At 40.4% G+C, this 17,534-nt stretch overlaps 1 protein-coding gene across 4 annotated transcripts in view; it reads left to right on the plus strand.

The window, feature by feature from the left end:
* RBBP8 (RB binding protein 8, endonuclease) overlaps nucleotides 1-5,168 on the plus strand; it is a 40,389-nt gene extending 35,221 nt beyond the window's left edge. For all 4 annotated transcript variants that reach the window (XM_075494479.1, XM_075494480.1, XM_075494478.1 and 1 more), the window contains 2 exons: nucleotides 1,275-1,416; nucleotides 4,014-5,168. In XM_075494479.1, the coding sequence (XP_075350594.1) occupies nucleotides 1,275-1,416; nucleotides 4,014-4,111 (240 nt within the window). In that variant the 3' untranslated portion in view covers nucleotides 4,112-5,168. The remainder of the gene's footprint in view (nucleotides 1-1,274; nucleotides 1,417-4,013) is intronic.
* Nucleotides 5,169-17,534: the final 12,366 nt, after the last annotated feature.

Here is a 17,534-nt window from a genome sequence, read left to right on the forward strand (position 1 = left end):
AGTCTACTTTTCCTAGTTCATGCAGTTTTGTCACTGACATTTTCAGAGCTGTGATTACTCTTTTCTATATAATCATCAAGATTTCTCTCTCGTAATTTTTTGGAGGAGGATTTTTATGCCTATTTTATACTTTGTCTGCCATCTAGTAGGAAAAAAGGAATTTATTAGTGTACTTTATGATTCCAAGTAAGTAGGTTTTCTGAAATCCTACCAGTAGATGGAGAGAGGAAGTAATCTTTATTGACAGAGGTATTGTTCCTTTCCTGATTTCCCCAGTCTAGATCACCTTCCAGCTGATTGAATGAGGTTTTAAGCTTTAGTTTGCCTTTTTTGAATTGTAACACTACCATTTCAGTAGAATTGTTTTACCACTTTTATGAGGGTCACGTTTCTTGTGCAATCCAGATGGTGACTGTTGGCTTGCCACTTGAATCAAACTGCATTTGCTTTGAAAATATTTTGGTACTCTGATATCTTAAGTGCCAGATTGTTACTTTTTTTTTTTTTTTTTAGGAGATGCTAGCTAGAATCACAAACTAAAACAGTAGAAAACTGCATTTTAAAAAAATGGTTTTCTATGATGCTACTCATGGGAACACCCAGCAAAAAAGTTTGGAGAGTGTATAAACTTTTCTCATTGCAGCCCCCAGTACAGCTGACAGGGATGAAAGAGTAGCTAGCCAATTTACTATATACTCTAGATAATGCCCAGCTGGCAGATAGTTTCTGGAGTCCCAGTGGTGGTCAGCTAGTTAAACTAGCTATTTACTCCTAATTTGAGGGTAATAAACTAGGAAGCATTTTGACTTAAGTTTGCTGTTACTACTGTAAATTTAGACACTGCAGCATGGATTTTGTCGTGCATTTTTTCACTTTTCTATTTTATTTGTAAATGTGAGCTGAAACTTAGTTTATTAGAAAATTCCTATCTTTTTCAACACCTGTGCTACTTAGCTTTGTAGAATCAGTCAGTAAAACATTGACATAAGTAATTGTACACATGCCTAAACCTTGCACCTATGGTATGTTAAAAGATATAAAGCTAATAAACTTGCCACCGTAAGGTTATACTTAATCTGTAAATGCAGTAAGTTTTTAGGATAATGGCCAGGTGTTTGTCATTTGGATAACATCTCTGCTCTTGGCTATCCTCACCATTATTTTTAGATAACTGCGTTAATAAACAGTGATTGACAATGTCATTGTGTAAAGCAGTTGCTCTATATGTATGTATTTGTTAACTTGTTGGGTTTTTTTTCCCCCCTAACATTCAGTATTATGCAGACATTCCAGAAGAAGAGAGAGAGAAGAAACTAGCTTCCTGTTCAAGACACAGATTTCGCTACATTCCTCCAAATACTCCTGAAAATTTCTGGGAGGTTGGATTTCCTTCCACCCAAACTTGTGTGGAAAGAGGTTTGTGCAAAAAAGGCTTACAAAGCACTTTTTAAAGCTGATTTTTTTTTTTCCCTAAAATGGTTCCCTGAAATTATCGCTTGTTCATAAAGCAGCCTTTCTCACCCAGTCTTGTTGAGGTCTGTTTACTTATCAGCAGCCATTATTTTGAAAAAATACTGTCCTTTTTTTACCAGCTCCTGTGCTACTAAGAAGAAGGGAATATAAGGCAACTTTCTTAGACCCTAGATAGAGAAGGCAGAAATAATTGGGATTTTCATAGAACTTAATTAAAACCCTACATGTCTTTGAACCAAAGCAAGAATTGGGTCAATGGTTTCAAAGGCAAAGGCTGAGAGATTGTACTTACCAAGGAGAGACAGGCAGTACTGTTGATGTGCTTTGTCTGTATCTTTAGAGGTCCATAATACCACATGATAACGGAAATATTGAAGGTAGGATGTGATTAAATAGGTTTTTCATACATATACCCTTCTTGTTAGTGATGCTCAAAAGTTGGGGGGGGGGGGGGGAGGGGGTTTGACTCCTCTTCATGCAGAAGATTGTTCTTTCCTAAATAATTCTTCTAAATCCTAGAGCTTGGTATAAAAATTAGTTTTTACTAATGATGTTAAAACATGGTGAGTTTGTAGTGTACTACATGTACGTTTCTTCAGAAGTGGTGAAACTGAGGTAAGGACTATACAAACTCTCTTTGAGTTACTTAACTTTATTTGTGCATATGTTATTAGTTGTGAAGCATCAATCTTTACTTATTTTTATCTGTTCTTGTAACAGTTTCAGGTCAGGCATAGGAAAATGTAGCCAGAGATGTGTATGTGTTCTTTTGTGATGGTGTTGCAGTATCATCCTTAATCTTTCAGAACAGTGAGCCTTGATTTTTAGGGACTTTTAATAACTTTCGTAGTGCAAATCATACTGCTTAATCAAGATATACTGAATCGAGTTCATTTAAATTTAAAACCGTATTTCCAAGAAATATATGTATTTCAAACACGGTGTTCAGAACTTCAAGCCTCCCCTCCATTGTGGGGGACAAAAGTGAAATTTGCTTGAAGCCTTAATCAAGTTCCCCCTTCTTAAATATCCATGGCCAAGGGTTAAGCTAGTCATAGAATTTGCAGGCCATTAAGCTTTCTTGGTCTTCGTTAGGCTTCAGGAAAATGTTGGGGGTTTTTTGGTTTGTTTTTTTTTTTTTTCCCCATCAGTTTGTCTCTGGTATCACATAAGGGAACGTGAATCCCTCAGTCCAGCTAGCCAGCACCTCAGGAATGCTGCTGAATCGCCACTTCCTTTGCGAGTAGTCTCTTTCCTCTCTTGTGTATCCAGTTAGACAGGGCTCAGCTGAGGCTAATCCATTCCTCCGTTACCCTAAGTAATGACAGTTCTCACTACTCCAGAACCACCTTTGGTTCTTGGTCATTATCTTTCAAGATTAACAAATCATAGTCCTTCCTCTTCCAACCTGGCTGTCTCTTACCTGTTCCAGACGATGAGAAAGCTGGTCTAAACTAGGCATGTCTGTTTATAACTTCAGGTGATCGAGATATCCTGTTAGGGAGATTGTCTATTGCTACCCATTTGGAATCTGCTTGCAACCTCATTAAAATTAGCTTCTTGGCTGTCTCCTTGTTCTGCTAGAGTAAGAGCTGTTCAGTTGTTAATGGTCCTCAACAGCATCTCAGAGGCAGACTTTAGATCAGCCCTTCCTGATAAAAAGCTATATTATACGAGAGTGCAGCAAGAACACCAAAACACCAGAGAGAGTTCCCATGATGAGCAATTGCAGCTGTCACCTAGAAGTAGCGCGGTACAAAGGATGTATTTTCTACTTATTGGTATCTTGAACCAGTTGTGGTTTGTGTTGGTCTTTTTGAATAACTGAGTTGCATAGAGCATTTTCCAACTATGAAGTAGGAATTGACTGCTCTCACTTCAGGGGGTGTTAGTGCTGATAAACAGTAAGGATTTGACAAAAGCCAGGTGCTGTAACTGATTTGCATAAAATGTCTGCTTACTATCAGTGAGCATGTTACAGAAATTTTCTATATACTTTTCTTATCAGAGAGCTTTCAAGGTGTGTTTGATCCATAGGTTCATGTGTGGCTTTTTCCAGATGGACAAGTCTTCAATAAATAAGAATGCCCTCAAAACAGAGGAATGTACTATTTAGACCCACAAAGTACACATGCCTGAAGTTTCTTGTGTATGACTAGGAAATACATTTCAAAAAGTGATTTTTATTAGTCAACTGTGAATTTGCAGTACTTACATACTTTGTCACTCTTATATAAAATCTTCTGTAGAAAAGACAATGAAAAATGCAATTTTGTTTTGAATAGATGAACAATTCTTCACTTTCCATTCTTCAGTATTATGTGTCTGTATTGCATTACTCTGCAGTCATCTAGAAAGCAGCAGAGTTTTTTCATTAATGATATTGCACCCTGGGATCTATAACTTTTTGTCAAGTAAGAACCAGTTGCCATAAAAGGAAAAAAAAATTCACAAGTTATTTTTGAGGGTAAACAAAAAATGAAACTAAAGTTATGTGTGTTTTGTATTTCTTACTTCAGATTTATTCTTATTCTTTTAAGGATATATTAAAGAGGATCTTGCTCCCTGTCAACGTCCAAAAAGACGGCAGCCTTATGCTGTAATGTTTTCTCCGAAAGGCAAAGAGCAGAAGACATAAAGGATGGGGAAGTGAGGCACGCCAACTTGAAGAGTATCTTTCCTGTCCTTAGATATTTATAGTTAATATAAACTTGAAATAAAGAACTGTGTTTTCCACAATGATAGATAAATCATTTCATTAAATATGTAAATTTTATAAAATTAATTTGAAAATCTGATGTACTGGAAACAAAACTATTTAATGTACGTTTGTTTCATATTGTGTTAATAGATTTTGTATTAATGTTTGCACCTGTCAGACAATGAGTCTCACATTTTTTTACTTTGAAGTCAACAGCTACAATTCGAGCAAATCCTGTCTAAACTTTGTGCCAGTGAGTAACTGCTTTGAGTCGCTGAAATCGGTTGTTCTTGCAAGGTCTAAATGCCTGTCAATGGGAAGAGAAATGCAGATTTTGTAGGGTGCTTTTATTTTGCACTGGATTTTTTTATATAGCCTTTCTCTTTTGGCAATAATGATTATATCTACTTGTAATAAAGCTGTATTAAATATGAAAGGTATCTACTGTTAATAGTTTGGAGGTATAAAAACCATGTAGTCTAAGTGTCTGTCTTAAATTTTTGTTAAATGTATAGCACCATGTTTTTCTCAGCGTTTAAATCAGAATATCCAATTTTTTTCTTAATTTGGATCTGTTTGTATATCTAGGTCTCATTTATTGATAAGGAGTTAAGCATTGTTATTTCTAAATTTGGATGACAGCTATGCAAGGAATTCTCCTAGGTGATGACCATTGCTGTCCACTAGATTATGCGTGATTGTTCAGAGGTATTTTAAATTAATTTTTTGTAGTAGGGGATATAGTTTCATACTTGGATTTGGAGAGTAAAAGCATACAGTGTCACAGAGGCAGGGTAATGCTTTTACATAGGTAGGCAGGCCAAAGATCATTATAAGATACTTAAGAATACTTAAGCATTCTAGAATAGAATAAAATGTTGAAGCAGTGTACAATCAGAGTTAGGTTCAGCCAGTGAGAATTCTCTTTTTAAAGAGATCATAAAGCAAGCAACTATTTAAATGCCTTAGACCAAAATAAAAGAATACACAGTACAGATACTTTGTGTATATATATTAAAAAACTGTATCTGTACTTTCTATTTTTTTTATTTTATATATGTGTGTATGTGTGTATAAAAAGGTATGTATTTAAAAACTTGGTGGATAGGACCATTTAATTCCAAGTGTAGTTACATAGGAGTGGCAGTAGGTTCTGCTGGTGGAGAGCTTATGGCGTATGCCTAAATAAAAAAAAAAAAAAAATTGATAAATTTAACTGTAACACGAAGTAACACACAATCCTCTTAAGTTGAAATCACAGGCCTTGCAGAAAAATAGAAGAATCTGTATCACTAGGCACTGTCCCCATCCTACCTGCTTCACTGATTGATTTGCTTTAGCATTTCACAGGGATATATCCTAAAGAATAGCAAAGGCATAAAGTCAAATAACAATTAAAATCTTTAGTCATTCCCATATATACTAACACATGCTGACAATAAATGTTTACACACTGTAAAAGTTCATTTCTTGGAGCAGGTAGTCTATCTATGCCAAGGTAAGTCTAGTTTCCTGAAAATTAGAAAAATTTGAAGACAATTAACAGGTGCTGCCAAAAAGGTGGAATTCTTGCAGGTATCTTGAAAATTGTTTTAAAACAACTATTACATGCACTGAATAAATATTTATCCATCAAAGAAAAGTTTTTGACAAAGAAAGTAAGGTAGGAGGCTGATTTTAACTAGGGAGAACCTTTACGAAGTAGAAGTTACATCCACAAAAAGAAAAGTGGAGGCACATTGTAACTCATCAAGTGTAAAATTTGCTATAAAGTAGGCTATATGAAAAAGTTTCTTAAAGAATTAATTATAAATCCTATTTTTAAGAACTATCAGAAAGAGTAAACTTCACAGTAAGTTGGTAGAGTAAATGATCAAACTATAATGGGAACATTTAAAGGTAAGGCAACAAAAGCTGGGATTTTTGCACTGATGTTCATTTTGGAAGTACTAAAAAAACCTTTCTTTGCAGGGGGGGTGGGAAGAGCTGTTGTAAACTGAAATGGCAGAAAAGGTCAATGAAACGAGTGTCAGCAAGCTGCCAGGACTGGAGGCTGCTCCCACAGATTTGAAAGTGAGAGGAGAAACTGCTAACTCCCTCACTGTAGCATGGAACTTGTCACTTAGAGCAGTTTTGATGGTCAAGGAGTACAAAGTGACAATTCTGCCATCAGATTTTAAAAAGGACTTCAAGGAGGTCAGCGGAGCTGCAGCCTGGTTAGTTTTATGGAGTATTGGAAACAGTGGGGCAATTGGCAAGAGTAATGAACAAGATTTGCAGACCTATGGATAAATACAGTGTGAAGAATCAATACTTTTTAAAGGAAAGTCATTCTGCTGGTCTTTTTAGACTCTTTCAAGGTGTGAAAGCGTGGTTCATCTGACAGCTCATAGTAGAACCCAACCTGTCATGGTATAAACATAGATTTGGTCATAGATTATACTTGTTTATAGGTATATCAAATCACCACAGCAGGAGGAAATTACCATGGGGTTCTGCTAAAGATGTGTTACATTCAGCCTATTTGTGTTTTGAGAAAGGGTGGAGGGCAAAGTAGGAAGTCGGTTAAATTATTCACTGTGCAAGTACAACTAGAATGTAGAACAGAAGCAGGGAATTTGCAAAGCAGAAGGTGAGACTCAATCTGAAAAGGAAACACAGAAGAAAGAGTGTGATAGGTGCCAATAAAGTCATGAAGTGTGGAAATGGTAAATAGGAGGCGTTGCTCACTAAGGGGCATCAGGCAGCAGGTTTAGTTACAAGAAGAAAGGCACATCTTCCTGCATAACCCAATTGAACTTGGATTATGCTATGGAACTGCTGCAGGATGTTATGGATACAAAAATTTGGGCAGGTTAAAAAGAATATAAGGTGGAAAGAAGTCATCAAGGATGTGTTAAAGATACTACCACTGCCTCAGGAGTTTTTGAAGTCTAGCTTACAGGAAGCTGGGAGAGTATCCTAGGGGAAGTATCTGTGTTTCAGCAGGTGTCCCTCAGTCTTGCCGTACTTCATGTTCATGTTCCATTCTGCCAAAATTCCACAGTATATTTACTAGAGAGTCTTGCTACCTGAGATACTACTTCCCCTTCAAAATGTGATGTACCCCAGCTTTTGCTCCACATCTGCCAGCTTAGGAACAGCTGAAGAGTTGTCTCACTAAATATGACATGTATCCTGTGTCCACAGATCTGTAGTTGTAAAGCTTGTTGAAATGTGCCATTATCTAGACTCTGCCATTTGATATTAACTTCTGCTTACTTCAGAGTTTGTTAGTATTTCAACTGAAAATACAAGAGAATTTGCAGAGATTTTTGGTACATAAGAGTGAACAATGTACAATTGAATATTTTAGCAATACACACTTTTTTGAAAGGTGGTTAGTGTCCGTGAGGATAGTACTGCTCCACTAGAGGACAGTAAGGAACTGCTTTTATATGTAAAACAATATAAGAACTACCTTTTTTTCCTCTTTAGTTAGCCAATTTTTTAAGACTTCAGTTGCCTTTTAAAATTTAGATCTCTTGCCCAGCTGTTCTAATGCCTGAAAAAAAATTGCACTATTGAGAACTAAGCTTCATCTTGACAAGTAAGAGATCAATTAAAAAAAAAAAATCTAGAAACAAGAATAGAAACAGAACAGCTGAGATACTCTGTGAGTAAGAGAAATTCCTAAAGAAATACCAGAAGTCTGAGCAACTTTTGTGTACCAAAAGAAAGACTGAAATTTATAAATTTATAAAATTCAGTTACAGATTTCTATTTGCAGTAACTTCTAATTGCAATTTCTAATTATTGCTTACTAATATTTTTGGCAAACTCTCACAATAACATATTTTTTTGCCCAGAGGAAATAGAAGGAAAAAGGGAGGCAGTCAAACCCAGCAAGGAAAGTCTGGTAAAACAATAACCTCAGATTGTTACATTTGGAATTGGCATTGGCCAACTCTGTACTTTTTATGGCATGGCAGCATGTTGCGATTGTGGTCAGCTGTGCTGTCAGGGGAGTGGACCGTGTTCTTTGAGCTGTTTTTCTCCATATCTGTAAGCAGTGGAGAAGAAAGGGAATTTCAGATAAAAGCCATAAGTTGAAGTGGATTAGTGTCTTTGGAGGAGATTGGGACAATTGACTAAACCCAATGTTTATGAGCCAAGTATTTGTATACTTTCTTACATGAAGCCACTACTCACAAATTGAGAGAGGGGGGGAAATTTCTTCAAGTGCATTCAGGTGTGAGCATCCAAATGTGAATCTCTGAATAGCAGCACCTGCTGGGTCATACCTCCACCATCTGGCACTCCTGCCAGGACAGCCACAGCATCTTCTAGTTTCCTCTCCTTGTCTGTGACAGTGTCTTGGGATTCAGATGTGTCCACATGCTGCCTCTTCTCAATGTCTGAAATAAGGGGAAACTTAGGGTAATTAATGCTAGGATTTGTGCGTCTTTTTTCAGTGAATATGTAGGTATATAATGCTACCACATTAGCCGTGACTGGGAGAAGTTGACAACTTCATGTTCACATGGCAGCCTCATCCCACTTCTATTTATAAGAATCTGTCATAGTAACAACCTGCAAGGAGACACTAACATCTACAAACCCATCCGTATGATATCATCAAAAATGACCCCTGTTGGAAAGGGCTGAAGTGGTTTCTGAAAGTCAGCTTTTCTTGTGTGTATTCAAGTTTGTGATGTTAAGACGCTGGCATGGGGCCAATGATGGTACAGCCTTCAAGGCAGTGGCCTAGTGTCATTCCCACAAACGTAAAGATGGCAAGTTGATGGCTTGAGCCATCAACATCCAGAGCACAACATCCAGAGCACTATCTGTCCAACCCGCAAGCAGATCTCAGCCTGAAAAGCAAGCCTTTGATCATCAACTGTTTCTTGGGCTGCTTGGAGCACAGAAGTCAGACAGATTGTTGTTAAAATGTCCACAGGCAAGCTGCGTTTCCTGCACTGCCGGCAAGGCCAACTTGGTCATTAGTTGCTTTTAATTAGTTGTGCTTTTGAACTTTGCCTTTCTCATGCCAAAAGGATGAATGGCTTGTCCCTAATGAAGCAGGAGGAAGACAATGTCTGTCTGCTGATTAATGGACGCTCCTGTCAAAAAAAAACAATGCAAGAGAACAAAATTATAGGCAGGGGAAGATCAGAGGAAGAAGAGGGGGGAGGGGAAGAGAGTGGTGAGGTGCTAGTAGTTGATATGTCATGGGATATCAGTGGACTCTTCTCTTTAGGCATAACACTAAAATCAGCCTGGCCTTGTTGACCTTGACCCTCAGAGAAAGGGCTTTGCTGTATTTAAATTAATTAGTTGTGGAAAATTTGGAAGAAAGAACTAATGATACTTTCTCTTGGATCTGTTAGTGCAGAAAGACAATTCAGTCTGAACAGATTCACTCTTTGCTTTGTTCCTGCACAGAGTGAGCATAAAATTTCCAGGAGCGTTCTCTGCGTACAGCTAACTGTAACAGCTAACCAGCAAGGGAGGGAGCAACACAGGGCAGAAATAAGTCCATTTGACTCAAAGGAAGATGAACCAAGCTTGCTTCATGCCCATGTAGAACAGTTTTACTGGATAAAAACTGAAATGTAAAGCATTTTCCTCAGAATTCTTCTTGCTGCTTTAGTCTGTGCTTTGCGTGCAGTCTTGGAGGACAATTTGCGTTCCTGTATGTCAGCACATGGAAAAATGATGTGCTGTAGATGATACAAACAGTGTTGTCTTATGTGAATTATTTTACAGGTTACAAAGTGATGGGTCAGCACAGGTTGGGTTGCTGTGTCTTAGCACAAGGATGTGCTATAAAAATACACAATGCATTTTGACCATCAAGTTTGAAACTATGAGTGCTGTAAATATAGATAAATCTCTTCTCCCCTTGATGGTCATATTAATATGAGATTTTTTCCTGAGTTGCAATTCTGTCTTTTGTCTCCCACTCTTTTTAATCTGCTTCTCTTTAGAATGCTTTTAGGATACACGTGTGGCTAGACATTTGGCATCCCGGGCACAGTGCTTGAGGTGCAAGCATCATCACAGCAGAGCCACGTGGACTCCCAGGTGACTGGGAGGAGTTACTGCATCATGTTCATTGTGAAGAGAGGCCCTGGGAGTCGCCAGTCAAGGACAGTGACATCTGTCTCCCACGCTTGGCAATGGTGGGAGATAACCCTGCCCAGCAGGAACTTTGAGAAGGACGTTTGAAGACCGCTTGCCCTTGGGTGGTTTTTGTCTGCATTCCAGCTGCAGCCATGAGCAAGGCTAATCACAGTCTCATTTGTAGCCAAGGCTCCTTTTTAGCATCTTGTTAGGAAAATTAGTTGGAGCTTAAGGTCAACACGGGAGAAAAGTTTTTCAGTACAGATGGGAAAGCTGATTTAAGCTAAAAGCACGTATTTATTGGGAAGGCATCCCCAAACTAGAATACGTTACCAGATCAGAGCAGTAACATTTGGTACCTGCTTTCTACACCAGTAAGTGGCTATGCTTGGAACTAGCCAACGCACGGGCAAAGTTTTAAATACAATCTGGTGACACACATGAGATATTCAGACAAGAAAAGTGAGGAAAATATCCCCAGAAATAATGGTAGGAAGAGTTCCGTGTCTACCTCTATTCCACCCATTTCTTCTTCGAAGATACCACTTCTGTGTGGTGATGACACGTAACACATTTCAACTACAGTACCAGAATAAATATAATTTTAACCACAATTTGGAAATACAGAAGATCTCCCTTTTTTTCCTTCTTATTTCTGAGTAGTTTACGTAGAACAACCTTGATGTTCTTACCTAGGACTTTAAACTTCAGAGTAGAGATCAGTTAGGTCTTTGATTTTTTTGTTTGATATTCACCAACTTTAATTAAACTGTTTTGTGTTAATTCATTTTCACTTACTTAATACCTTACCTGACGTTGTTTATACTTAGCCAACAGTTTCAAGTGGAGAACGCTTTAAAAAAAACCCTATAGTGATAGAAAAGACAAGACCTTTATATGCCTGTACTCCAAGGACAGTAGAAATAGACAGGAGACTATGCTGTGGATCAGACACACGTGAAACAAGAAGCAGCAGAGACAAAATTCAGATCCAGTCGTCAGCTCAAATCCATGTGGTGATAAAAGCCGCTCAATTCCCTCACAGTCAAAATTACCAACTCGATGAGTCTTTTTAGAACAGTTTTAAATAAAGTGAGAATCAAATCAGGCTAGATAAGAAAGAAATAACGATTTGGGGGCCTTTGGGAATCTGTTACATGTGCTTTACTCGTGCCCTTGGGTAAAGCAGTTGTGGGAAAAGATAGAGAGATTAAATACAGCCTTTGAAATTACATTCCTAATGACTCACCATTTCAGAGAGCTTGGGAATTTAAGCTGCAATTGAAAAGAAGCATAAAATGAAAAAAAAAATGCTAACGTTATCTTGGATAATGTGTATCAGATAATGAGTTGATATTCTTTTAATGTTGAACAGATGTCCTAGAAGAGGCAATTAGTTTAATTCTAATTTTCTTTTACTTTAGCCAGTTTGCAAAAATACAGGTACTCTATCACACAAGTGTAAGGATGAATACAGTTATAACCAAGACACTAATAGTTGTAAATCAGAAAAGCTGATTTCCGATTTCTATTCCGTGGAAACATCCAGTATCTCAAATTGTAGTAGCGTTGGAAGAAAAAGCCAAAATTTTCCACAAAATACATCTAAGGAGCTGGTTTTGAAATATTAGACTTCTTGAAGTATTTCACTCTGTCCTAATGCAATTCAGTTTATATCATTACTGTCAAATTAATAGAAGCAGGCAAGAAACTCAAACTCATTATGACAACTCTCTCTGAAATCACTGTACTCTTTATATGCATTTCTAAAGTGTTTTGCTTCCTGGGTATCAACTGAATACTTTTCAGTTTGCTAGCCTGCCAGATACACTCTATTAATTGCTAATAAATTGTTAAATGCTTGGCAAATCATTCAGACAAGCCAATGGGACTTTTGAGGTTTAGTCCTAATAATTTGAGACTTAAGCAAGGGGAAAAAAAAATATAAAAAGTTATAAAGAGTATGTTTTTAGCCATACTTCCCTCTACTTCTCTCTTGGTCTATAATAGATAAGCACATTAAATAATTGGAAATATGACTCTGTCCTCAAGCCTGTGTTGAAAGACTTAACTGTTAAGGGGGGGTGGTGGTGTCAAAAAAGCCTTTTTTATTCCTCAACCTCTGAGTATTGACAGAGAGTATTTTCTTAGTGACTCTTGAAAAGTATTATGTATTCCTGAGAAAGGAATTGCATATATGTCTCATCTGCTCCATCTTCTGCCTTAGTTAATGGAGAGCATCGAGCCAGGGGAGTCTTGGGTTAGTGGTGCTTACTGGTAAGCCACTCCACGACTGCACTCATCAAGACTTTGTTAAGGCTCTTCTCCACGCTAAGAATAAACAAAGGAGGCCTTTGTGAAAATTTTGTCAAGACACTAGATGACCAAACAGTTCTAACATAGCATTATGGAAACTAAGATTTCTGAAGCCATTAAATGTGATCAATACTTTTTTAAAAAGACACGTATGTGCTGCGGAGACTGGTGGTCTCCAGGCTACGCCAGCTGTTTAATGTTACTGCACATATAATCTCCCAGAAAGGGGTTCATTTATAAAGGCATTTATGTTCCTTAAAGCAAATGTGAACTAGCACTGAAATTTTTTTAAACTATATTTCCCTTTGTGATGAAAACTATTTCCAATTCAGTATATAAAAATGGATCTCATGGGCTTTCTCAGAAGAAAACTTCTGCAGAATCTGTTTATCCTAGGACTGAGCTGGGAAGGACATGAGAATATGAACACTAAGACTTGAGGCATTTATTACCAAGAGACTATGAATGATTTTTCCAAATGGGTATGTAAACTTGACATGACCTACTCTAGGGGCTCTCACCCATGTCCTCATAACCCGTGGTAGCCCTTTTTACACCAGGCAAAGACACCCACAAGCTGTAGTAAGCACTGAGTCATTCCAGAGGGAACTGCCTTCAACATACAGTTACGAGACTCACAGGAGTCTCCCAAAAACAAACACTTCTTTCTGCCACTCTAATTTACTACCTGGAGGTAGCACCCTGCTTTAATCTGCTCAACTCTTCCAAGTCCTAGATGTACATACCTTTTCAGGAACAAAACTGATGCTTGCCTGCCAAGGGCCATCACCTTCATTCCTCGTGGTAAAATACTTTCCTTAGCAATTTCCCATCTCTCTCACGATTCTGGATTTAGGCTTTTGGTTCAGACTAAGTTGAAATGTTTTCAAAAGGGGATCTTGTTTCAAAGGGCAAGAGACTCAAGATGCTCTGAAACGTGATGAAGTTCAGCAATTAGAAAGCAAGGCGCTGTAATTCACATCCCATTGCAAAAAGCTTGGCTGTAGGTTGGGGCGCTGGCAGAGGGCAAGCCATGTGGAGGGAGTTTTGTGTGAAAATATTCTGTTTCCCCAGAGTCTGGGAAGCATGTTAACATAAGGATGGCCAAGACCCTTTTGTCAGATCCTGGCCTATTCTACAGCCACTTTCAAAACTCACCGATCTGTATTGACCTACCCTGGTGGCTTTCCTTGAGCCATCATACAACTGGTGGCTGTGGAATCAAATATTTCAAATTGGCTTACTGTATTTTAAATCTTAGTCACCTCTTTTTCTGTATTTTTTACCACTCAGGCAGAGGGAACTGCATCTTCTTTATGTATTTATGCTATATACTAATCAAGAATAAATCCTGCAAGTGGAAAAATATCGGGAACAGAGCGTAGAAAAAAAAAATTATGTGATTATGTCTGTGCCTGCTGTCTCCACAGACCTCAAGCAGAATATCTGCTGCTCTGCACATCTCTCATTCTTTTGAAAGGTTAAAAAAAAGTTACAACATAAAAGACCTGACATTCCTTGGCCATGGCTGATGCTGAAGGGGAGAATTTTCCAGGGAGGACTTCCGAACTGCCCACTCACTACCCTATTCAATTTTTTAAGGCTTTGGGATAATAGAGACTCATTTATTGCTCAGAAGTGGCCTGCATGTAACTTTATATCAAGGAGGTTTGAAGAATTTTCAACACTTAAAATTCCAGGATTTTCCTGGCCTGCTGACAGCCCTTCTGAGCTCTTTCGCTTTTGCTACTTATGTGCGTGCATTTAGGTATTTTGGTTGTGTTTTCAGACCATTCCCATTTTCCCATTTTCACTGCTGCAATACTTTTGAGGGTCATGATCTCACCGCCAAGCCCACCGTTGTTGCGGATCACTAAAGCTTCAGCCCCTACAATCAAATGATCGTATACATTTCTGCTTTCATTTGAGCAAAGCTGTCAAAATAACCTGGAAGGGCAAAAAGTTTTCCATATGTCAGACCTAGTTATGTGACAAAAGGCTCACCCCCCCACCACAGAGGAGCGCGGAGGCATGACAGCAGGTCGGGAGACCCTAATAACCTCACTGGGGACACGAGTCCCTCCCTGCCCCTTGCGGGGCTGTCCCACGGGAGCCTCAGCACCATGGGACAGGGGTGACATCCATCAGGGTGAGACAACGGGAGAGGCTCTCCCGAGCACCTCCCAGACCAAGGTGGGGTGGCACGCTATGGGACGCAGGGGAACAGCATCTTGGGATTGCACAAACTTATAGGATGTTATGGGGAGGAACCAAAAGCGGTGAAAGGGAGGGATCATGGTGGTTTGGGGAATAACAAGTGTGGGAAAATTAGGGGATAAAAGCGGCCAGTGCACGCCAACAGAATCACAGAATCACAGAATCGTATAGGTTGGAAAAGACCTTTAAGATCATCGAGCCCAACAGTAAACCTAACACTACCAAGACCACCACTACACCATGTCCCTAAGCACCTCATCCAAACGTCTTTTAAATACCTCCAGGGATGGCGACTCCACCACTTCCCTGGGCAGCCTGGTCCAACAGCGGCTGGACAGTACGCTTGTCTGGCCATGCCCTGTGTCTCATCGCTGTCGTCTGTCCTGTCTGCTCATTAAACTCCGTTTCTAACTATTTCCCTGGGTAGGGGGGTCCCTACTGTTGCTGGCAGGCAAGTGGGATAGGTGGCTTGGGAGCCAGGTATCAAAGCAGAGATAAGCCCGGGCCAGATGCATGTGTGTCCCTGCCTGTGAGACAGCTGGAGGAGTTGGCTACTGGCAAGGCCAGAGGGTCCAGGCCAACCGCGGCGGGGACTGTGGGGTCTGGGGTCCACTGCGAGACCCGTCTGTGCACGTGTGCGTGTGTGTCTGTGCAAAGGGAGATGCGAGCATCCAGGGCCAGCCGCCGGGTAGACTGGGCGTCCATGCCTGGTTACTGGAGGGGTCCATAGCCTCTGCGTGTGTGTGTGTGTACACGCAAGGGGGTCTGTGTGCCTGCACCGGGAGTGCGGCCGGGGGCTCGTGTGCCAGGGGCCAGCAGCTACTGGATAGACTGGATGTATGAGGGCAGCTGCTGTCCGCATGGTGTGTATGTATGTGTTTCCCACTGATGGAAACAGTTTCCCACTGATGGAAACAGGATGGAGTGTTTCCCACTCCATCCTGATCAGACACAGAAGGGGACAGGACTAAAACTGTTTGTGCTGCTTGTGCGAGTGCTGTGTTTTCTGGGTTGTGCTGTGTGGCCACGTGTATACAGGTTTTGTGTGTGTGCCTATTGGGAATCTGTGCTCAGCCTGGCTACAGGCTATCCTCGCCTGCTGGGCTGCTGGATCCAGCACCCCCCGACAAATAAAGCTTCATGAATGTCCAAACAGAGTCCCCATGTCCAGGGCTCTGCTCTGCTGAAAGCAGTGGGGATGAATAAGTGATCTAATGTCTGATATTAAACGAGTTTTAGACTATTGGGGTTTCTAAATGAAGGATTTCCCTTAAACAGGGAACGCTTACACACAGGGTCTGCCCAGTCTCTGCTGGTGGCTGCTCAGGGATCTGTACAGGGGGAAGCAATTTCCGACTGCTGCACTGGCACCTCTAACTCAGCCCCTACGCAAAAATAAGAGAAAGAAACTATGGAGGGAGAAACTTTGAGCTGCAACTAGTGCAGAGGCTGCAGCTTCTCCCATTGGATTTCACTAGCACAGGGCCATGCCTCCGGGATAGCACGTGGGTTTCGTTCTCTCATGCTGTGCAGGATTACACAGCTTCAAGCGCAAGATCATCAGCTACATGACCTGGGGCTGCAGGTCCCTCCCACTATCCAGTTACTAGGAATTTTCCAGTAAGCAAGACCCCATAAGGGAGGTGTCAGTGATAAAAGCCAACCTGAGAAGAACCCTCTCAGCGTCAGCGCTGAGCACACTAATAAATCATTTAGCCCAGCACCTTCTAAATAACAGCCCCAAAGCAGCAATATTTACATAAGTTTCTCCAGCTCATGCACAGATGGTCTCCTACCGCTTATGCTGCCTGAGCAAGAAGTGCCCTGAATGGGGGAACAGCTCAGGTTATTCACGGGGACAGTTTGCATGCTTGGCTTCGGGTACTAAACTGTGCAAAATAAAGCAGAGAGTATTTCCTACGAGTCTGGGAATTCTGACCTGTTTCTAAACAAGCATCTGTTTGGTCTGAGCATCAAAACCATAAACAAGCACAGGGAAAACCTTCTTGCGAAAGCAGAGCGATGGAAAGCTTTCAAACCCTTTAAAATTCCCGAGACCCTTTAAAATTCCCAAGATCCTTTAAAACTCCCTTTAAAATTCCTGAGACATGGTATCAAGCGGAAACATCGCCTCAGCACGGGCCAGGATGCCTGGCTGGGTTGGCTGTGACGCTGCTTGGAACAACTGATCCACTGCCCGACTGAGCAGAGATGGCAAACTTCACAGGTGATGCCTTGTGTCCTCCCACCAGGAAAACAAAAGACACAGTAGGAGCAGGTCCGCCGTATGCACTTGTCTGCCTTTTGGTCCCAAGTGAGACGGTTTCACTTTGCAAGCATTGCTAAGTGTGAATAGCTGGTCCACACTCTCACTTTCCCCTGCAAAGTAGCTTTTTGAAGTAACCTTTTTTAAGCCGTGTATTGATATGAGGCAGTCCCGTCACACGACACGCATGCACAGCTGGGGCTGCGACACCGTCCTGTGCTGAAAGCTTCGGTTGCAGCCCTAGGTTGAAAAAAAGGGTAAGCAAAAAAATCCTTCCTGATTTCTAATGCTTTCCATGAAAGAAGCGGTGGGGGGAAAAAAAAAAAAAAGAAAAAAAAAAGGAGGCAATAAACATGTCAGTTCCAGAGGGCTGCTTTGGAGGTGTCCTTGGGGACAAGCTTGGGTTTACCTGGTGATGTTTGCAAGCCAGGCAGCCAACATCATGGGGCCTTC

This window comes from Mycteria americana, chromosome 2, assembly GCF_035582795.1.
Source record: "Mycteria americana isolate JAX WOST 10 ecotype Jacksonville Zoo and Gardens chromosome 2, USCA_MyAme_1.0, whole genome shotgun sequence".
Taxonomy (NCBI): domain Eukaryota; kingdom Metazoa; phylum Chordata; class Aves; order Ciconiiformes; family Ciconiidae; genus Mycteria; species Mycteria americana.